Here is a 23,876-nt window from a genome sequence, read left to right as displayed (position 1 = left end):
GCTGCTAAGCTACAGAAATAATATTTTTGGATCTGTCATGTTTTATAAGCAACACTTCAGAATGAGATACATGTAATCAAGTGAAACCTTAGGAAATCTCCATGAATAGCCCAGAGAATCCCCGTTCATCAGATGGCAGGCCTCAGTGGGTGAGCAGCTATACAGTTTGCCTGGGGTCACAGAAGGAGCCAGAAGTTCCTGACAGAGATGTCCCAGATGCTGTGGGTTGTGTCCTTTCTCTCAGAGTGAAATGACACTTCATCAAAAAGGATGAGCAGGGACCCAGACTATGCTAAATTACACATGTGAAACAAAGAAATTTGGAGTGACGTTTCTAGAAACCTCACACTTTGAGTAACATGCAGATTTACCCAGATGCTAAAGAACTATGAGACAAACACAGACCTCAATAAAAGATGAGCTGAAAGCAATGCCTGTAGCCTCTCTATTTCCTTTCTCTGCTTCATGGACCCTAAAGTTAGACATTAATTTCTATGCTTTTTTTTGGGGGGGGGGGTTAATGTTGTGCTAATGAAGCCACTGTACAAACATGATACATCTGAAGAGGAACCTTGGAGTGTTTGGTTACAATTAATTATAAGCAATTTTCTTTGATGACATTTATCTCTCTTATGGATCTTGGACTTTTAAAGATAGTCACTGTAGCTTTAAAAACAAAGCACACACACCTCTAATCTCTATTAAGCATGAATGGCACTCAGGAAATGAGGGCAGTATTATCAACTAAAAGCTGCTTTCAGTTATACAGCTTTTTGCCACAAAAATCAGAGGTATAAATAATAAGGGAGGTATAAATAACAAGGATGTGTTCTAGACAACAGCACGAAAAGAATTAACGAGTAAGTAAAATCAGCTCATGTCTACAAAAAAGACAAAGTGAAGTTGATTTAAGTTAACTGGAGGCAGAGACCTCCACCACCACCTGTCGAGGGTCCTGGCCCTTGAAATATTTAAACAGAAGATGGAGGCCTGCTTGCAGGGACCTGAAAATGGTTTATAATTAAGGAGGAAAAAGTGATCTATTTAACAGTCCTGCATAGAAGGCTGAACACACAAGAGCACGGTTCCTGGCTTAATAGATATGCATATAAATTGTTAATTATTGAATTAAAAACATTTTTATGCTAGCAAGTATACAGCACCAACAGTGGAGCTCGAGGCCCTGATGTGGGCTCATGATGGAGGTGGGAGGTAAATGGTCCAGTGCAGCCAGAGGGCTGTGGCATTTACCTGCGAACCACTCTTATGGTCTTCAGAATGTTGCCTGTGGGATGCCATGAGAAACAGCAGCTTACATTAAGATACTTTTGTACAGCTGAAAATGCTGTCTTTGCTTCAAACCCTAGTAAAAGTTAGAAGCAACCTTCATGTAGTAGAATCCCACCCTCTCACTGTACAGGGGAGCCTGAGGAGGCACCAAACTTGAAGCGCTTTGCTGAAAGGCCATGGAGCTATCAGCAGCAGAAGTAGAGCTGGAAGCCAGGTCTCCCCTTCCATTCATGTAACACATTTTATCAATGAATGCTTTGTAGTGATAAATGTGAAGGTTTTTTATGAGGGGGTTGGTTGGTTTCTAAGATACAATTAACTTCATATGAAGAATTGTTTTTTGGCCCTGGCCAGTTGGCTCAGCAGTAGATCGTTGGCCTGGCGTGTGGAAGTCCTGGGTTCATTCCCAGCCAGGGCACACAGGAGAAGCGCCATTCTGCTTCTCCACCTCCCTTCTATTTCTTTCTCTCTTCCGCTCCCACAGCCATGGCTCGAATGGTTTGAGCAAAGTTGGCCCCGGGCGCTGAGGATGGCTCCATGGCCTCACCTCAGATGCTAAAATAGCTCCATTGCCAAGCAATAGAGCAGTGTGGTCCAGACCAGCAGAGCATCACCTGGTAGGGGCTTGATGGGTGCATCCTGGTCAGGGTGCATGTGGGAGTCTGTCTTCGCCTCCCCACCGCCCACTTAAAAGAAAATTTTTTTAGGAGATTCTACTAATCAATTTTATCAAGTATACAATTCTTGGGATGAATGAATGTATCTTTAGCTTTTAGTGCACAGCTTAGTCACTAAAAATTGTTCCATTTATCTGGTGTGCTATACTTCATTACATATAGGTATATTTTTTTAAAAACCCCAGTCAGTGCTTCTGTACTTCAGTGAGGGGTAGAAAATACTCTTCTCCATTACAACACTGAACATTTGCCCTCAAGTAGGTCTACAGTGTAAATATTACAGCGTAACCCCAAATCCACTGAAAACAAAAATGAAAGCAGAACACCCCGGTTAGTCTCTTTGGTACTACAGTAGCAATTCTGTCTCCTTTTGAGCCACCTGATGGCCTATTATTGCCATCCAACCAAAAAGAATGGTCATCATTTTTTCCTACGTGATTTCAGAAATTGAGGTTTACTCCTCCAGATTTTACTTTTCTACTTTTGCTGATTCTTCTCTGGGTTGGGTGCAGATCCTAAGAGTAAGCTGCACAGCAACTGATATTTTATTGATTTTTTTCCTCCCTCATTTCCATTGTCAACATTTATCACAGTGTTTGAATGGGAACTATTTTACTAAAAGGGGACGGATAATAGCGAGAGCTGTTCTGAGGAGTGGCCAGCTGGCCGGGACGCCGGCCCACGATGCGGGGGAGAGCTGTTGTCACAGAGGGCTCACCTCTCAGACAGCACCGAGACTCTGGCTGGACAGCCTCTGCGAGACATCTCTGGGCGAGACTCCTCGCCAGTGGAACAGGAAAACGACAGGCCCCATTTCATCCGCTCTTCTTTGAGTTTTGCTTACTGGACTTGGAAAATGTGGTTTCCAAAACAAAGTGGAAACAGTGACGTGGTTGATTTGGTCATTTAAATTGTGAGCACAAAGTAAATGCTGAAAGCCAGCACTTCTGTTCTTTTTTTCTCAACCCAGACCATTCATTAGTGATCTTGGTGTATAAAGTAGAGCAATCAACTTAGTGACCTGGCTATAAATTGTGTCCCTAAACTTGGATTTGCGGTCAGGTGCAGCAGAATAAAATGCTGAAGATGAAACTACTATTCTAGCATACTAAAATTGCGGGCCCTTGTTTTCGTTTGTTTTTTAAGAAGGTATTTGACAAGTTTTTTTTTTTTTCTTTTTTGGTACAAGCAGACATGTGACAAGATCCCTGCTTCCAAAACCAGCTTTTCAAGAGAATCTCTGGGGAGCCTTTGAAACACAAATTCTCCAGTAACTAGCGCTATGATCTGCGGTGAGTCAGTGGGGCCTGGAACGTCTTCCGCTTCGCTCCCTCACTTCCGTGGCCGTTCTCCTTTTCCCACCCTAAGGTATCTCCCTCCCTGTGATAACGATTCACTCGAAACAAAGCACACATTTGATATCCTCACTCGCCCGTGACCCAGATACTGCCCACGATGATGTCCCCCCAAGGGAAGTCAGGTGACCTTTCTTAATACCACCAAGCTTATGAGAGCAAGGGAAAAACACTCCCTAGTGTCTAAGTACCTGGTCACCTCGGTCACCTTCTCCAGGAAGGCTAGCATTCACAATGTAGATACATTCACTGCTGGCCTCTGGCTTGCCCCAAATGCAGTATCACAAACATACATTCATCAATGTTAAAATTTTACATAGAACATTTGATTTTTTTCCTTCCTCTGGGATTATTCCATTAAGAAAAATGAAGCTTTCGATGGCAAGCTGCTCTGCCTGAATGACAACTAGATCAATCTAGGCTAAATGTTGAGATAACAAAGTGTGTTTCCCTCCTGTTCCTCTCACAGATCCCTCTGTGGGGCGCTATTCAGACCACACCCTGGGTGAAACTAGAGCCATTTTCTGTTCAGGATGATTAGGACTCTATAACAGAGAAATAGAGTAGAAGGCAAATTAAAATAACAAACAAAAGAAAAAGAAAGAAAACTGAAAAGAAAAAAAAGAAGAAAAGGAAAATACTTGGAAGGCGCTTTTTCCATAGGAAAAAAATATTTTATTTTTTTAAGAACAAATTCAGTTGGAAACAGACGTGGAATGTGACGTCACGGATTTCATTTTCTGGGGGCTAACTGCAATGTGGAACTAAAGCAGACTGAAAACCTAGGACAGGCTATTAAAATAAAACAAACGAAGAAAAAAAATTTATAACTCAGGCATAATACTGTGTTACTTACAAATTGGACAACGAAATTTTAAATAAATATTCATGGTACATAATTACGGCACAAATATGCAGCAATTTGGCAACCTTTTAAACCACTTTTTTTCCTCATTACAGTGCAAAGGGGAATGACACTGCCGTTTTAACAAGCTGTAGCTAAATACATTGCAAAATTCAGATTTTATACAAAACATCTTGCTTAGACTTTATAAAAAACCAACATTGCTCTATGTACACAATCTGGGTAAGAAAAGCCATTTCTGTCTTGTTTTCATGTGTATTTTTATTAAAAAGGTGAATAAGGCTACTGTAACACCCCAAATCCATATACAGTAAAATCTGAACCTATTTACAGCATCTTCACTTAAACATTATGGTGCAAATTCCAAAGTCGGGTGACTAGGGATGATAATACAAGCAAGGCATTTACAGTAACTTCCCAAAGCTGAACCAACTTCAAATAAAGGGACAGTTGGTAGATTGTCATATTCTGCACCAGACACAAAACAGACGCACAGAACACTTTTCAACTGGTCGCAGGTAACTCTTCATCAATTCATGTGATTTTTCACAGTTTAGCATATAACCAAAATGTAGCCAACCGATGAGACACACATTTGATTTCATTAAAATCAGACTATTTCCCATTTTTCCCCTTCTTACCCCTCTCCCCCATCCTAAAGGTAATTTTTGATGGCTTACAAGAAAATCTTGTATGAACGCACATAAAGGAGAAGGTTGGGGTGATGGAAAGAATTACATATGTACTGTGGCTGGTCACCATGGCAACCTTCCACAGAAATATGATATAGATATATATAATATATATTGCAGATATATATTATACATATATGTACACATGTATACCACACACCCACTCATACATACACACACGCACTTTGGACCAACATCATTTTCAGGTTCAGGAAATAGAGAATAATAATTTCTGTTGCAACTCATTTTTGCAGGTGTTTACTGGAGGTTCGAGAACCTTAAAATGCTGTTGCTACATTTTTTTTTTCCTCCCAATTCAGAAAGCAAAGTGTTACCATAGTAACAGGACTAGGTTAAAGATGTCTATTTTGCATAGCACATAAAAAGTAGGTTTCTTGTTTACTTGTTTTGTTTCCCAAACGGGAGGGGTTGGGTGGAGGGGGAGAGAGGAGGGAGCTAAAGCCAAACTTTCAGCTGAGGCCCCCTCAGTGTGACCCGGTGGATTTTAGCGAACACTTCAGCCATAAGGCAAGGCAAGGGAAAACACAACACAGAAAATAAGTGCCGGAACATCTTGTCATTGTTAAATATATGATGCAGCGACATCGACTTCCTGGTATTCGGGGCTTGCATTTCCTAGTCTACAGTTAACGTGAGATGCCTTCAGAGGACTTGGTTATTTTTGTATTTGCTCTCATTATTGTTATTTTTGGAATGATGTTGTTTTTCCCAGAAGTAGCTGTCCAATTTTTTTCTTTTTTAAAGCACTGGGCACTGGGACCACTTAATTGCCACAAATGAATTTCACATCTTCTGGTGTGTATTGTGTGCAATCTTAAAATATATATTAGTAAAAATCTTTTACTTTATATCCCTTGTGTTCTATATACCTATTATAAATACGTCCTATCCTCCTTCTCCCCCTAGACATCATAATTTATTTCCGTCTTCAGGACTCTAAGAGATTTGCCATATGTGCTTCACCTTGACACAGAGCACCCGCGCGCGGCCTCGCTTAGTACCTACGCTGCGGTCCCCGCAGCCTGGACAGCACCACCATAAACCCAAGTGTCGTAAGGCTCGATCGGGGAGGCGGGGAGGGAACGGGGCATTGGGGGGATGGGGAATCTGACCTACCTTTTATATATAAGAATTCTTTAATAATGTCAATGATGATGGAATTACAGCCTGTTTGACCTTTGGCTTTTAAACAACTAGGTCAGATTTGGCTCTCTGCTATTCTCATAAATGCTTTCCCTGTGTTTAATAAAATGTGATAAGTATAGCAGCTGAGTCTGCTTTAAACATCAGCTAAAGCAGACCGACTTTCCTACAGCGTCGGAGCTGTACATCTTATTGCCAGTACCACAACAGTCCTGCGGGATGGCTCACCAGGCCGCTTGCTCCCTTCCTCTCCCAGCCTGCTCCTCTACCAACAATGCCCCTTTGTTCCACCTACTGAAGGAGGACTGGTTTTTTCCCTGCAAGTTGCTATTTGATAAGAGTGAATTCCTTTAAATGCACCCTAATCCACTGTGTGTGTGTGTGTTGTTGTGTCTCCTACTTGCCTCTTATAATCTTAATGAAACCAAAGTGCTGTGCTACCTAACTGGCTTTCTCCCCCTTCCCCAACTTCTGTTTCAGAGGCAGCAGCGTGGAACTGCGTTTGCAGACAGCCCTTTCCCCCCATCCGCCCCATGCCACCAACTCCTAGTCTTCCTCGCTGACAGCTCAGCGTCTGGCTGGAAGGCTCCTTCTCAGCAAACACAATTTCTGTAAATGTATCATATTATTACCCATTTCAACTGCAGCTGTTGTTGTAAATGGATGGAGTAGGAGACCTCAAACGTTAATGTTCCATTACTGATGCAGAATGTGGCGTGAGAGGGATCCCATGTGAAGTGCGGCAGAGCCCTGGATAACAGGAGTGTGCAACAGTGAGGACTAAAAGCTAGAGATCTTCACAAGCCCCACTCAGCCAGAGGTCTGTACGACAGGTCGAGGGGCACACCCGACGCAGAAGACGGCATTTCCAGGCGTGGTGCCCCAGGACACCTGCCCGGGATGCTCAAGGCTCTCCCTCGTCCACCAACCGCTCTGTCTTCCCTTGGCTTCCATGTAGGCCTGAGCGACTGCGGCACATGGCTTCGAGGATGAGCGGAGTGAGGCGAGCACCGCAGTCTGGACGGGCATCTTCTACACAAGTCTTCCAGCTGTCGGTGAGCATCTGGATTCACCGCGGCCGAAACGCTACACGCTAGGTAAGCTGTCCAACTCAACGGGGTTCTTCTGAGAAGGAGTGTTTCCCTCTCCCCCGCTGTGCTTCAGTCCACTCGCGACACAAGGGGTCATCCAACCCTCCGCGGGCTGGTGGCAGCGGGACAGTAAGTTTCCTCCGGGAAAGCGAAGGCACCGCCAAGTCTCAGACCTTGTAGTAAATGTTTGCTGGGCTCTGGGGAGGCATCTCCTGGACTATGTACACGGGGTGCCCATAATCCCCGCTGACCTTCTCGTAGTGGGGGCAGAAGACACTGTCTGCAGTCCTCAACGGAATGATAATGTCACTGGGCTCGGAGCCGTTGTTGTTGCCGCTGCGCTTGGGGGTGGCCAGTGTGCTCAGGGACAGCGTGGCCGTGTGCTGCGGTGAGTGCTTCCGGTGTCTTCTCCGGTACTTCAGCAGGAGGACCACCAGCGTGATGATGATGACGATGAAGATGATGCATCCTGAAGCAATCCCTGCGAATAAGGCCACTTCGGAACCGAGGATATTGTTGCCAGAATGTCCGGCGCTGTTGCCGTCTGTGCTGGAACCTGCACGGGTGGAGAAAGCAGCAGACCAGTTATCGCTGCCCTGAGTGCTGACGAGCTTCTTGCAGGGCCCTTGAACACACGATCATTAAGCAGGGCCCAAGTCTCAACTGGCAGCCAGACTTTGACAAACCAATTACCTCGTTTAATAGCTAAATGTAAAAGGCAGAAGTCAGCAATCAACGTGAAGGGAGATGTGACTCTAGGTCAGGTTTTCAGGCTGCTCCCAAATCACAGCGTTCCCTTTTCATACATCATCATCCATCAACCGCAGGGACAGGCTGGCTGTGACAGCCAGCCCTTGATCTTGCTTCATGCCTTAACCCATGTCAGCCAGCCTGCGGCCACAGCAGGGGGGAAAAAGGAAGCAGCCGATTCTCTAGGTTGTCAGTGTTGGTGGCCCAGGCTGCACTGCGCTCCTGGTTTCCTCTAGAAATGGTGGCTTCCTGGGAAGCCACACCGCCTGCCTTCTCCAGACAAGCCCTGCCTACTGGCAGCGCGGCACAGGGACGCCAAGGGAGTGATGGGGCCTGGGAAAATGTTCAACGTGTAACTCGTTTGTATTATTTGATTTACACTTAAGAGTATATTTGGAAGGCAGCAGAAACTCTCATGCTGAACAGACTGCCAGCCCAAATGTTAAGCACTAAAAAACTGCCTGGCATCATTATATTATCCATTTATCAGTTTGTCACAAGAATTTGACACATCTTGTCACTGAAAGTCAGAAATAACAACTTCCCTCCTTGATGCTTGGAAAGAGATGGAATATTGCTACAGATGCTAAACTCACATGACTACCCACCAGGCATACAGATCCCTGATACAAACATGCTGAAGTCTGCTCAACAGCTACCATATAAAAAATTCATTAGCACGGTAACAAATACATAGCTGTTTGTTCAAAGACTGTTAAGAAAAGGAAGTTAAGTGATAGCCAATTTTATATGGCATTTTAAACTTCTGCCAGGGATCAGTTTAATATTTTATATTACGTTGAAAATGTAAAAAAAAAAAAAAGTTTTTTGACATTAATCACCTAAAAAACACAGCATTATGTAATATTTTAAGATGTTACCATCTAAAATGTAGAAGAGGATCAATTTAGCTCTTTGTGGATTAGATATAATTAGAGGAGGGATTAGAACATTAATTATATATACATTAACACTGGCTTTAAGCTAGTGTTGCAATCAGCATGAAGTGTCAGCCAATGAAAATAACTTTGTTCTGAGAAAGTAGTGCTAATAGTTGGCATTTATATCTGATGACTTCCACTCTTGAATTTAGGACTCTTTGAGAATGAATTTTATTATTACTGAGTAATAAATAACAGCTAACTGAGCAAAGATGACTGACTTTGGTAACTACAAGTTAATCCTACTGGTGTAGAAGGACTCTGACACTGCTCTACTTCTTGAGATTCTAAGTGTATGGTGCACACAGACCTACACACACAGGTCATGCTGTTATACCTGGATTTGGTTTGACAAAGGGACTTGTTGTTGAACTTCTTCCATTTGTACCAGCTTCTAGTTCTGGACGTCTTGTTGGATCATTATGCCTGGTAGACCCAGCAGAACTTGCATCTATATGAAAAACAAATGATTACTTACAGCACAGATATCTGGTAAGATCTAGCTTTAGGATCTGGAAATATATATATCTCAAGAGGCACGAATATCAACGAACATAAGATTCTTTATGCAAAGTATTATGAGATACAAGAATATAATGTTCCTTTTAAAACAAAAATGGTTATACTAGTTACTTCAGAGGTTTAGATTGTGAGGCCATCTGTGGAAACTATAGGGATTCTTGCATTTGGCAGGCAGAAGCATTGCAGATGACATTTCAATTTAACTGAGCAAGTTGATTGACTACTGTACCAATTTCTAATTAGAAGAATAATTCGTTCTGCACAATAGGTTATCGATAAGCAAAAAGGCTCAACAAACAAAAGTCTTCTGTTGTCAAGATGTAGAAATGGGCAAAACTACAGAAACTTAGTTTTTATTCTGGGTATTTTAATTTTGAACCATAGAGGTGTTTTGCTTTTAAGAGGAAAAACTATATATATTATATATACACATTGATGGTAATGGACATCCTACCTGGTTGACCTTAACTTTTTACCTCCAGGAAAAGAAGTCTGTTACAGTGGCTGAGGAACATCTCAGTGACTCAAGGTACAGACAAAGGTTTGCTTTCAAAACTAAACTGAAGAGTAACTGAAGGTGAATGTTAGCAATACTGATGCCACACTAGCTGGGGGGCTCAACCAGATTACAGTGGCTTCATGAAGCAGCAGATGGTCTTTACCTTGTCCAACTTTCATGAGGATCTTCATGGCTCTTGTCTGGCACACCCCTCCCTCCTGGTTATCCAGGCCCTCCAAAGACCCATTTGATGTAGCTGATTAAAAATAAAATGGACAAAACAAAAAAATAAAGAAAAAATCAGGAAATCAATAAGCCAACTTTACATGAACATGAAATGTCTGAAAACAATTTGAAAAATAAGAATTCACTCTTAGTCACAAGTTTTCTGAAAGTATGGGATGCTGAAAGTCAAAAATAAAAAAAAAAAGAAATAAAGAAAAATGGATACTATCAACACTACTGCATGTATGCTACCTGGTTACAAATTTAGTTAAGCACTTTCTATTGCCTTCATAATCTACTGCTTTAGTAAGAGTACACAGATAGAAACAAAACAAGACAAAACAAAACAGAGTCTTCCAAAAAGCTTACTATTTCGGGGTCAACTCAAAAGAGCAAAGTAGTTAATATGGTAACTTCAAAACGTAGTAATCATCGCACAACACCTGCTTCCTCTACTACAGATTTCCTGCTTCAAGAACAATTAGCTTGATGCGCTGTTTGTCAAGCATCCAAGTTCTATAAACACTAAAAGAGAGATTCCCACACCCCCCTTTTTCTTTTCCCAGCCTTATTCAGGCTTCAAATGTATCCTACAAATCCGTATTTCAAATTCTGAAGTTTGTAACCCTCATTTTTGTAGTTGACCAAGAAGAACGAGTGTGTTATTACCAACATCAACCTTCTTCAAACTCTTCCACCAAGCTCCCTGTTTTAGGGCAACTCTGGATGGACAGAGGAGGACCTATACATCCCACTGCTCCATTAGGGTCCTGTGGCAAATCGGGATATATGGCAAGGGTTGTAGCAGCAACTTGCCTCATTCCCTTTTCACTTCCAAGAAGGACAGACAGAGGAAGGACAACATCTGATCACTTTTGGTATCTCTTGTAAGCAGTCCTTGCTGTATTCCATTTAAATACATTATTGTTCTGTCTTTTTAGGACAGTGAGTTCTCTAAATTGCTTTGTAACTAAAGCTGTAGAGAGGTAGGCTGCCAGGTACTTTGCTGAGGAACAGGATTTAAATTACGGGTCAGGTTCCAGAAGAGAAAAGAAGGTAGGGAGAGCTGGACATTTTCATTCCTCCAAAGTTCAAGGGGTAAAGAATAGAAGTGTTTCATAATACATTTCTGCAATGTAAATCATTCTCTACTTTGGTTATCAAAGTCTTCTCTACTAACGTTATACTCTTAGAAGAAAAAAAAGGGACAGACTTTCTGGTAAAAGTAGACCCAAGAGAAATTTTTTTAATGGTCTCTTTGTTATACAAATGGTGGGTCAGCAAACAGATTCTGGATGTGTATATAGAAATATGCATGTCATGTATAATTATATGATTTGCAAAATCAGACTTATTTAGTTGTCTTTGTATTCTTGAGTTATCGACTTTTACTTTCACTATTTTCCTTACAAACAATGGTTACCTCATGTGCATAAACATCTCTTTGCTTATCTCAGTGTTTCCTTAAAGTTCTGAGTCTCACAATCATATCTCACTCTTCTGCTCTGCTGACACCAAGTTCCTCCTGGGAAACTGGGCAGAAGTTGCCATAATACTTATTGGGGGTGGAGGGTGGGGCGGGACAGAAAGTAGACAGTAGACTCTTGAAGATTGTTGCAAATGTTTGGCAGATAGGTTAAAACAAATACTTAAAAACTACAAAATGTGAATCTAACTAAATCATTTTCCCCCTACTTCTTCACTTTTCTCTTTCCCTTTTCCTGCCTCTAAATATGTGCCTTAATTTCAAAGAACCCTTTCTCTTAAAAATTTAGAACAGTGTGAATATCTATGAGTAGGTACTATATCTGGATAATTTTAGAGCAGCACTATCTTTACTTAATTATTTAGATTTGATTTCTCAATTGAGCTTTCTCAAACATAAAAATGTTTTAATACAGAAAAAAAACTAGGAAACTGATGTCCCTTTTTGTCTGTTGGTTTCAAAAGTTTAGTTCACTTTGTTGAGAGGAAATCTCATTGTTTTCTAATTCATATACACAAGTTAAATGACATTTTTTCTTGCTTAACACTATGCTGGCAGATCATAAAAATAGGAGCTAAAGGGTGGGGCACAGAAAAAATGGGAAGAAATACTGATTTAATCTTGAGAAGAAAAGGTCAAGGATTTAGGTCTGAAAAGCAAAAATAAGTGAATAGCAGAAAGGTAAAACAAGGCAGGGCAGAGAAAAGTCACTGGCAAATATAATGAAAATCAACATCTGGAGAGGTAGAAACTCCTGGCTATTTCTACCTTGTCAATTTGGAAGCACAAGAGTTACCCATAATTTGAGTGATATTTTACTTTTGATTTTATTTGTAGGTCAATGCCTTTCTGTGCAGAGTTCCCTTTGATTTACTGAAAATGATGTCTGAAGAACCCCTGAATATACAGAACTCTAGCAGTATTCAAATTACATCGCAATATATACTCTTTAGCATCCACAGACTATAAGATAGTAGGGGAATGAAACTGTATTGTATCTTTAACAGCTGAAATTCTATTCTTTGGGAAGTAAAAAGCCTTTAAACCCCGGGGTTAGACAGAGAGAAACCCACAGATGATATTTGTAGAGGTCTTGACAGTTGAAGCTATTGCTGATTTGGCGGAGGGTGAGGGGTGAAGGGCAAGAGCTGGTGGCCACGAGGCAGAAAAACACTGAGTGAGGGCAGTTCTTTCCTTCTCCGTGCCTGGAATCTGCTTCTTTCTCCTCGAAGTCAACTTGGAAGTTGCAAAGATTACTGAAGATATTGAAAAATTCATTACTAAGTTTAAACAGTACCCAAATACTCGGCTCTTTAAAAAGAGGATAAATTTTAAAACCTAGTGTGATATTCTGCCAGGAAAAGACTTTTGTCCTAAGTTAGTATTGGTCTATATTGTCACAGAAAACCCTGCTTTCAGATGTTACTACCAACTGAGGCTTCAGCAGGTAAACTTTATAGCAAGTATAAACTAATTCAGAGTAACTCAACTTATTTTATATTGGAATCCACTGTAAAAACTAACCTTTCTCCTCCCCTCTACCTCCTCATCCAGGAGTGTAAGGGGTGTGGCTTTCATTCTAGAGGTCCCGCTGTCTTCACCTTGAGAAAGTACAAAGCCATGCATCTGCCTTGATAATGCTCTTTCCTGGCAGGGCAGGCTGAAATAAAGCCGCAACACTAATACTCTATTTCTCCGGCAACAGCCAGTCACCAAGAAGTTTTAAAAAGTTTAGTGGCTGACTTTGAGAAACAACAAAGAAACTGCTAATGCTTAACAATAAAATCCATTTCCCTTTCAGGAGACAATTTTGCAATTATTTTTATTGTTGATTGGAATGTATCAAGACTTTTTAACATAAAGAAGGAGTAAAAACTACATTGTTACCTCATTATACCTTCTTTTCCTTTATATCTCTCTACCAGCATGATCTAATCCCTCCATAATAGGTAGTACTAAATGGATGAAATTGCATTTAATCATTTAGAGACAGAAAAAAATAACATTGTTATACCTACGCTTTTAGTGCCCAGACATTTTTTTTTTTCTTGGCCCAGGGAAAAAAAGCTTTATAAAATTAAAAATTACTAGAAAAGGTCCTCCATCTAGTTAGAAATAAGTTTAATAAAAATACATGGGCATTTTAATAGCCTGCTTTTAAAAGCTTTTGCTTCAGGAATCTAATTGCATGTAGTGAGTACACTGAAATCACTATATTGTTCCCCCAGGGCCTGATTTTCAGTAGGTGGAGAACATTGCTCAGCAAAAAAGTATACTGAGTTCATGCTGCCTGTCTTCTTTACATTTTAAAACTACACAGCCAACATCTGTGGTTTCCCATTAATCTGCACACAAATTTAGCTGCAGTTCTTACTCACTGGAAATAGGATACTGGTTAGCTGAGTAGAAAATAGAGAATCAGTGAGTAAAGCAGACTAAAAGGGCAAGCATATTTCTGGCTGTGTTTTTTAGACTGTGCCCAGGGAGAGGAAGTACATTGCATTTAAACATGTCTTCATCTGATTGTTATTGCTGTGCATCCCAGGGGGCCGTATAAGAGGCTGCACTGGATCTCGGCTGTTTTTAGCCTGTCCTATCAGTAAACGTAGTGCTAATCAGATGGAGAATTCAACTGCTGGACTGGTGCCGATATAGGGGTCACATTCACAAAAAGGTTAGGAATAGGGGGCAGCACACAAAAAACTTCTACAGAATCATAGCTTCACTGTGTTCACAAAATTCTTAGGTTGTAAAGGAAAGAATGAATCATCAACATACACTAATATTTTAGAGGATATGTCAAACTATTTTAAAATGTAGCTTATTGGGAGGAGGCTGGGAATGCATTGTGGGATGGAGGGGTGGTTGATGGGACACTCAAAAGCAATTATTTTTTTATCAACCAAAGAAGTCCACGAAAAAGAGATAGATAATGAGTGTACATGGTCAGGAAAATCAGAGTTCAGTTTTCTAGCAAGAATGAAAACCTTGTCATTACATAAAGCTGCACATGACATATTCACTCATATCTGATTATGAGACACACAACATTTTATGATTATTCTCAACATCATTCTCTTTGTACTGTCCTTTTCCACCATGTCACCATATGCTGGCCCTGCTTACTTTGATTTCTTAGGCCAACCTTCCTACACATTAGTCTCCTTAAGCCCAACACAGTTTTCCAAAGAACCAGAAACCTATCACCTGGCAAAGTTAAGCACTAAAAGAAGCAGAATCAAGTGAGAGAAATATGGAAAGTAAAGGCAGGATATTAAAATAAACATTTTTATTTTAATGAGGGCTACTGTTTTCCTTTATGAGGGCTAACAACTCCTTGTCTAAAAGAAAAAAAATGGAAATGAGATATGTAAGTTGAAAAACAAAGAGGCTAATAAAAATATAATTACTTAATGGAAAGACACAACTCAAGAAGCTAAGCCCTGTCTACTTAACGTCTGACCATCAGTTCAAATTCAAATGTGTGAGGTAAATTCAAAATGTGTACTACAGAAACAGAGAATCAATTTCTAGAACTCAAATGATTGTAGTTTAATGCTTGGGTATCATGGTTCTCCTTTCAGATAACAACCTAAAAAAAAATCTAACATGGAAATGATAATGTCAACTGAATGCCAAAAAATAAATATGCAATTTTTTTAATTAATAAAAACTCATGAAATAGAAACATCTGTATGGAAGAAGAAAAATTTACTTCTTCTAACTTTTTCTTCCTCTTTATGTATTTTTCTTTGTAGATTTACAGTGAAAAAATGAGGTATACCATCATGACTTTCCAAAAGCCTTGTTATTTTTGCTTGGCATAATATCACAAAAAAAGTTCAGCAATCTTTCAAAACCACATGGCATTTCATCCCATAACGCCTGATTTTAGAGTAAAAGTTTTATAGTACTTCTTAAATGGTCTCACAAAAGAAAAATACAAAGACAGGTATTTTCAAAAAGAAATATATATCCACAAAAACTATTTCTTTCTTTTTTAATTCTCTACTTGTTGAGACAACTCTTACTGGCATTTGATTAAGTGGCTTTAGCGTGTGGGGAATAATTCACAGTTGAAACACTGGATAAGCTACCAGTGATAGAGGATGTGTGTTTCTCACCCAAGGAAACAATATTCCAACGTGATAGGAAGAATCATTTAAATTAAATCCACATCACTATGGCTGTGCTTTGAAATTTTAAAGCAGTAAATCAGGCATTAAGAAGTAATAACTGGCTTAGCCCCAGTGACTTCTCTACAACATGATTAATTATGTTTCTCCGCTAGACAGAACGATTTAGAAAAATGAATTTATAAATGAAGCCACAATTTAGACCTTCCCTCTTGTATTCTAGCATTAAAATATGAGTAACAATACCAGGTTATAAAGTATAAATGGATGCTCTCAATAAAGTGGTATAAGTATAATTCCACAATTTCAAATGTTCATCATGAATAGAATGCTATATTGACAGCTCAGAAAAAGGTTTTTTTTTAAAAAAATGTAACAACCTTAAACAGTTTGGTAAACTGTCTTTGTGTGTTCACCAAAAGATTTTCCTTTGCCATTTCACTTACTTTTATGGGAACACAGAAGATAAGAGGATACTATGTAGAACGGAGTGTAAGGGTACCAATATAATACATATTATTATACCTCATATCCCATACATCATATAAGACATGGAGGGTCTACCTATTGAGAGAATGACAATACAAAGCAATAAACACTACATCTAGAACATAAGAAATTCGATCACAGCTTACTCATAAAATATTTTAACCATTAAAAACTGATAGAGATCAAGTAAGTGACAATCACTGAAGATGCTGAGAGCCATAGTTATCTTTAATAATCAAGTCCTGAAAGGTCTCTGATTATATACAGTCTGAGTGAAAAAGGTGGGAAAAGTAGTAAGTGTAAGTGTGTGCATACCTAGGGGTATATATCGCTGAAAAAAATACCCACCAAGCTCAACTGGGTACATTAACACTTTTCTGAGAAAGATCAAACAATCCTAGCAATACATTACCTTTCCTCCCTACCTTTTTTTTTTTTTTTTTAACGAGAGGCATGATTAAACACAAGGTTATTTCTGAGTGCTTTACTCTATTTCCCTTCAAAATATTGCTCGCAGTATATCCTGTTGTCTTGATTTTTAATGAAGTCTGTTGAGAAAAAACATCCCTTTGCTAAGTCCAAGATTTTACTGCTAGAAGTTATAATGATTTTATGCAGGTGGAATCTCTCATTAGGTTAAAAAAAAAATTCAACATGAATCCATAAAAAAGCTTTTCATCTAACATGCTTAAGGGAGTTTATCTTATTGTCACAGTGATTCAGACAAAATTATCACAAAAGAATGGGATAATCAACAGTAAAAATATACATGAGAGTCAACCTTAGCATGGGCCAACAACTACTAAAAAAGAGAAATTGTGTTTTAAAAATAGGTGCCCAGATGACTACTTCAATATAATAATCACGCTCACATTAAAGAAAAAAGAAAGACAAAGAACGATGTTAGGAGTTCTAAATATAAAACATAATTCCCTATTGTCTATATTAGCTTAATTTAAGTATTGGGATTTTAAAAATGAGACTTCCCGGTCAAAAGATAGCGATAATATCAGATGAAAATGCTCCGAAATATGAAGAAGCATATGTGTGAGTGAAGGGTTATTTCTAGTACACAGCCCACTACTCATGCCTAAGTTTTTAACCGTCTTACTCATTAAAATACCTTTGTAGAGATACAGAAATGTCTAGAGAGCAAAGAGTCAGAGTAAAAAGTTCATGGTGGGGAGGGGCTGCACATCCCACAGACCTCTGCTCATTCTGCTGGCACTAATTTGTATGCAATGATATTAATGACCCAGTAATTGCGGGACCACAGCACTGAAGTGGAAAACATCCATCTGAGACAGAGTTCAGCTCTGGGTGGTAGGACTTCAGCAGGGACTGAATTAATGTTTGCTGACAGTTTAGAATACAACACTGCAGATGAGAAAATGTGCCACTCTCATGGCATAACAGTTTAGATGGACATGATGTTATTTGCTTTGACCATCGAGACACCAGTGGTAACCCCAATAAAGGGCCTTGTCTGAACGTGCCTTACATGCGAACCTTGTTTCGTTCGGCGGGCATGCTTTCTCCTCTAAGTATCTAGAGCAATTTTCCACATGTTTGCTTCAATAAAAGAATACCTTCATCTTCTGGTTTAATATCAGAAACAACGAAACTAGGCTACCTCACTAATGCAAAAAGCCATTTGCTAAGCACATCTGTCTTTTAGAAACACACAGCCGGGTTCCTCTGTGAAGTGATCAATTATGCTCCTGCCAGAGGTCCTGCCAATCCATCCATCCATCCATCCATCCATCCATCCATCCATCCATCCATCCATCCATCCATCCATCGATTCAAACTGCAGCACCGGAACTTGGTTAAGGAAATTTTTAGTCTCTTAATCCCTCTACTTGAGAGACTTTTAAAATAATTTTACCATTTAGCAACTTTCTATTGAGGGCCTTTTAAAAGTCCTTGGTAATATTTTTAAAAAGCCAAGTAGCACAGTCTTATGGAAGAAATGGAATTGATTAATAAATAGTATATCTAAGAAAAAATTCAGGTATTACAACCACCTTGTCCCAAGGCCTTTTCTCCTTCCCTACTGCTCTGTAGACATTCTTCGTTTAACTTTGGGGCATATGATTAAAGTCTGTTATTACTGAAGTTAGCTATACAATATAGGACAGGGTATCAGGCCCAACATGCTTGATACAGGTAGAGGGTTCCTGGTACACCTATCACCTGAGGTGCTTTGCTATTGCTATGAATGTGTTATGCATGCATAGAGTATACTCTTTTCTGTAATTATACATGTGATATGATATATTCAAATACTATCTCTCCTCTTGCTGTATATGCATCTATATGCTTGGTGACTCAGGAGGGAGACATTGTCATAAACTAACACTGGTCTAAGGGTCTGACAGCCTTGACTTGAGTTTTGACACTGACATTTCATGGCTGTGTGAACTGTAGTTACTAAACAACTCACCCTTTTGAAGTTTCAGTTTTTTCTCAGTGATAAAAATTTCTCCATCACCTGTGTTTTAAGACTCCAAAGGGACACAGAGCATGTGAGGCAGCAACACTTCCCCCCAAACGACCAAACATCCAGCCTGAGACCTCAGAATGAACGTTAGGAACAAATGTGTGACTCTTAAGAACAATATAAGGTTTTTCTATTGATTGATTGATTTTCTGAGCGAGGAGTGAGGAGGAGGAGGAGGAGGAGGAGGAGGAGGAGGAGGAGGAGAGAGAGAGAGAGAGAGAGAGAAAGGGAAAGAATGGGAAGCATCAACTTATAGTAGTGTAGTTGCTTCCCATCTGTGCCCTGACCAGGCAAGCCCAGGGTTTCGAACTGGCAACCTCAGCGTTCCAGGTTGATGCTTTATCCACTGTGCCACCACAGGTCAGGCTCTTAAGAACAATATAAATAAGTTTTTACAAAGTCATCTTTTGTATCTGTTTGTGCCTCCTGGCTACTTTCTAAACTGCTTTATTTTGCTTTAAATTTTGATCATCATGATAAATATTTAAAGGCTATTAAGAAAGAAATGTTCTCTCATGCTTGTACTAAGTCTCCAGTATTGTTCAATTATTTAAGTCTAAGTGAACTTTTAAAAAGCTATAAATACAGGTGCTAAAGATATTAAGATGTATTTTATGAAACAGTAAAGGCAGTTTTATTCTGAGCAATTCCTAAATAATTTCTTTTCCTTAAGTGATCACCTTTATTTCTCACCTGCTCTTGCTTTGCTCTTGTTTTGATATGAAGGACTGGTTTCTCCCATCACTTTGGGAATCAGACTAGTCCTGTTCTTTTGTTGGTTATTTTGGGAATTAGGAATAGTGCTCACAGGACTCTCTTTGTCTAACTCTAAATGAGATAAGCTGTCACTAACTGCCTAGGTGACGCCATGTAACATGAACAATCTCAATCTACAATAGAATTCTCCTCCTAAACCCTGAGTGATCCGGGACAAATATCCCAATGCCGTAACTTCAGCAGACCCATAAGACAGAAGCTTCTCAGCACAATCTCCAGTTAAGCAGAAGCCAAGGCTTTACTTCTCAAGTACAAAAAATTAAAGCTCTATTCATATTAAACTCAACAAGGAGTCTTACAGAGGGCCTTCAATACAGTCAGAAAAGGATTTCACATTACGTTAAAAGATAATAGAAACGACACTGTAATTCTCAGAATAATGAAATGGTGTCCTTTCCCAGGTAGTCTCTGTGACAAGGCAAGTCTGACACATTTTTTTCCCCTCTAGGAGTATAATACATTAGGAGCTGCTAAAATGATCAATAAAAACAGCATTTCCTCTGTAACAGGGAACTGAGAAAAAGGCTGGCAAACGGGTTAAATGGCAAGTGGGGAAAATGATTACGCATTTGGAAGACTCCTCTCGGTCCATCTCCTTTGAGTCTTACAGAGGACACGCTAACAAGCTTGGGCAATTCCACCAACAAAAAGACACATAAATGCCTGTTTCCTGGTAAGAGAAGCCCAGGGACAAAAGAACTTTCATAACACTCCAGAAGACAAAGAGGGAAGATCTTATAATTAAGTTATGTTGCATTACTGAAACTTGTAAACTTTCTGAAGTTTCATTTCAAGGATGGTTTTCAAATAAATGGTACTTTCTGTGCCCATCTTCCCCACCCCTAGCTTGCAAGAAAGCACAGGTTTGTCTTGTCTTCCGTCTCGTACATCTTCCCTCACTCCAAAGACTTCCTTAGTCCTACTCCTTTGGTGCCCAGTACGGAGGCAAGCACTTTACACATATTACCCATTTAAATGCACATCTTCCAGAGAAGGCAGGTACTGCCACCACCCTTAATTCACTAAAGAAGAGCTGTGGCAGACACTGGTTGGCTTATTGGTTGAAGAGCAGTCAGGAGCCAAGGTCTGACCCCTTCAGACTCTCAACTATGTTAATCTGTAGTTCTACGTGGCGTCTGTGTATATATCCCCCAGCACCAAGATTCGGATGAACTTTCTATTACAAAGTTGATCGCTATAAGTTAAAAATAAAAGTGTTTGAATGTTAGAATTCAGCACTTATAGGCAAGGCATCAAACATAAATTCTCATTCCAAAGTCAGAGGACATAAGTGACAGGCTGATGTACCCATATCACTAAACTTGACAGAAACGTAGCTTTTGCTACATTTATCATATAAATAATTCATCAGCTAAAGCATCTAATTACTTCACAGAGACCACACATTCTTATATATTGTAAAGGAAACCTAGATGCAGACGGACATTTGAAAGTGGTCATAACAATTTTGCTGGGGGAAAAATAGTACTTTCAGTATGTTTTAGTGCCATCTGCCATACCTGTTCCCCTGATGTGTAAATCAAAACCAAGAAAGACAAAAAAGAAAACAAACAAATATATAGACACATTCAACAAAAACACAGAAATGAAATTTGTTCTTCTGTTTTGGTTGTTTAAAAATAGTTTCATTATATTTGTGTGCAAGTGTTTTAATTTATTTTGCGATTTTGTTCAGCAGTGGAGTTTATGCCTAAAAATAGCAAAGCTGACTGTGGAGCCTTCCAATTTTATATGCTCTGATAAAAAAAAAATGCTTTGAAGAACTAAAAGCAATGAAGGGTCTAAGAATGGCGACTCTTTCTAACTCACTCAGTGTTTCTTAGGAAGAGTGTGGAAAGGGAGGGATGCCTTTCGGAAGGATGACCGTGAACACACAAGGTGCATCTTATAGAACAACTTTTAACAGAATCATTAGAAATGCCGACCTTTAGAATGCTTTCCACAGACCCATGTCCTGACTATGGATTTGCAGTAAAATCACATAAAAGCTTCACAAGCTAAATTGGGAGGAGCTCTGAGCACGTGGTGTTCTTTGTCTAACAACTCTGTCATGGCCACTGTTTCCTAAAAAAAAAAATGTCAGCACAATGGCATTCATTTTCATCCATCTCTGACTCATGAAATTTTGGTAGTGTGATGAAAACCTCTTCATAGCTATTTTGCAAGATTTCATGTGAAGGTTGGTTAACCAACCCACAGAACCTTCATGAGGCTGGATGTTGCAAAGGGCCAGCACACCAAAATTGACTCATTCAGCTCTATCACCTCTAAAAGAAAGCAAGCACAGTGTCTACAAAAAAAACTTTAAACCAAATATGAACAAAGGCTGAGAACACAGGAATGCTTTCCTAATACTAAGTGAAGTGTTTACTAAGATAGAACCTCTGCTGACAACCTGCAACTTCAGAACAGAGAGTTATTATATAAACCCTTTTTAGAGGTTAAAGACATAATAAAAACAACCACAGATTATGTAAAACGCTTACTATATTTTCAAAGTAATTAAGAATCTGAATGTATTATAAAATGGGGCTTTATCAGACCAAGTGATCTTAACATCCTCACCTTTGGATCATTTAAGATTAGGAGATTTTATTATTCAAATTAGGTCAAAGGCTAATTACTGAAATAGGTCACTTGAAAAAGTAAATTCTAAACATTAAGAAATATATATTTTTTCCTTTTTTTTTTTTTTTTTGCCACAAGTCAAAGCAAATAATCATCGATGAGAAGAATTAATTAGGATTCATAGCATTTTGTCATGCCATGAGGATACTCAGGAAATTTAAAAACACATTTCCAATTAAAAATTAATATTTATTTCTGAAACTCAAAAGTATGATGACTGTATCTTAAATCTAGCAATAGTACAAATGAAATTTACAGAACATCTTGTCCATTTCAATTGGAGAAAAACCATTACTAAGAAGAGATCTTCTAGTGGATGTTTCCAATCATAAAAAGGTTGGAAACTGGAGACTTCCATCACTAGCCGTAACAATAGCAGTAGCAGCAGTTTCTAGAGAAGAAACTCAAATTCAAAGAAATAAAGTGACTTTCTTGGTAAGCTCAGGTAGCAGGACTAGAATTCACATCTCTGGGCCCAGTGCTCCTGGAATCAGTTCATGGAGCGAAGGACCTTGCGTCAGTTCAATCTATTAGCAATTTGGACTGCTCCCCTTCAGTCATGAAGCAGGACTCCAAACTATCAATTCCCTTCTCCCTCCCATAGCAAGAAACCAACACCCAATAATGATGATTTTCATACTGATACTCTTAACTATGAATGTGCTTATGAAGTAGACACTAAGATTTGAAATTAAGCACATACAGTATACACTGTAGCAATTCAAAACCATCAGTATTATTAACGTCTCAAAAAGAACTGCTGAAGTGTTAATAATATAATTGTAAATTTTAGTGTTTTTCATCATTCTACATAGTATAGTACTGTTTTAAGTAGAATACGACTGACTGTGTGTATGAGAGAAAGAGAGGGAAAGAGAGATTGAGATTGATGTGGAAAGTAACCACTTTTTAAAAATCTCTTAATTGTTTTGGTACTTTGGGATTCTTGAAGAAGCAAAGAAAGTCAACATTAACTTTTTAAACTACAGTGTGTCTGTAAAGTCATGGTGCACTTTTGACCGGTCACAGGAAAGCAACAAAAGATGATAGAAATGTGAAATCTGCACCAAATAAAAGGAAAACCCTTCCAGTTTCTGTAGGATGATGTGGCAGCATGTGCGCATGCGCAGATGATAATGTAACACCGTGTATACAGCAGAGCAGCCCATGGCCATGCCAGTTGAGATGTGGATGGTACAGAGGAAAGTTCACTGTGTTCTGTGGCTCGCTAAATTCAAATCTGTGACCAAAGTGCAACGTGAATATCGGCGCGTTTATAACAAAGTGCCACCACATAGGAATAACATTACTCAGTGGGATAAGCAGTTGAAGGAAACCGGCAGTTTGGTGGAGAAACCCCGTTCTGGTAGGCCATCAGTCAGTGACGAGTCTGTAGAGGCTATACGGGATAGTTACCTAAGGAGCCCTAAAAAATCTGTGCATGAGCCCACATCGAACTGCACTGAATAGGTATGAAACTGGGAGAGCTTTCATTTTATTTGGTGCCGATTTCACATTTCTATCATCTTTTGTTGCTTTCCTGTAACCGGTCAAAAGTGCACCATGACTTTACGGACACACTGTATTTTAAAATTTGTTCTTTTCATCATTCATTTTCTTTCCAGGGAAGGCTGTAAATCAATGAGCTTCTCTGTAGGCTGGGTGAGAAATCAGCTTCTGCATTTTCCCAAGTTCTGAAATGTCTTCCTGAGTCTGTGACATGGTGGAAGTCCTTCAACTCTCAGTGCACAGTCTGCAGGGACTT

General features: G+C 39.4%; 1 protein-coding gene across 1 annotated transcript in view; it reads right to left on the bottom strand.

Moving 5' to 3' along the window:
• Positions 1–4,016: 4,016 nt before the first annotated feature.
• The window catches only part of EFNB2 (ephrin B2), a 46,026-nt gene continuing 26,166 nt past the window's right edge, over positions 4,017–23,876 (bottom strand). The window contains exons 3-5 of the mRNA XM_066380578.1: positions 10,010–10,102; positions 9,163–9,276; positions 4,017–7,690 (exon numbers count right to left, since the gene is read on the bottom strand). Of these exons, the coding sequence (XP_066236675.1) occupies positions 7,302–7,690; positions 9,163–9,276; positions 10,010–10,102 (596 nt within the window). The 3' untranslated portion in view covers positions 4,017–7,301. The remainder of the gene's footprint in view (positions 7,691–9,162; positions 9,277–10,009; positions 10,103–23,876) is intronic.

Source organism: Saccopteryx leptura, chromosome 4 (assembly GCF_036850995.1).
Source record: "Saccopteryx leptura isolate mSacLep1 chromosome 4, mSacLep1_pri_phased_curated, whole genome shotgun sequence".
Taxonomy (NCBI): domain Eukaryota; kingdom Metazoa; phylum Chordata; class Mammalia; order Chiroptera; family Emballonuridae; genus Saccopteryx; species Saccopteryx leptura.
Note: the sequence above shows the minus strand (reverse complement) of the source record. Positions and strands in the feature narration are given on the sequence as shown.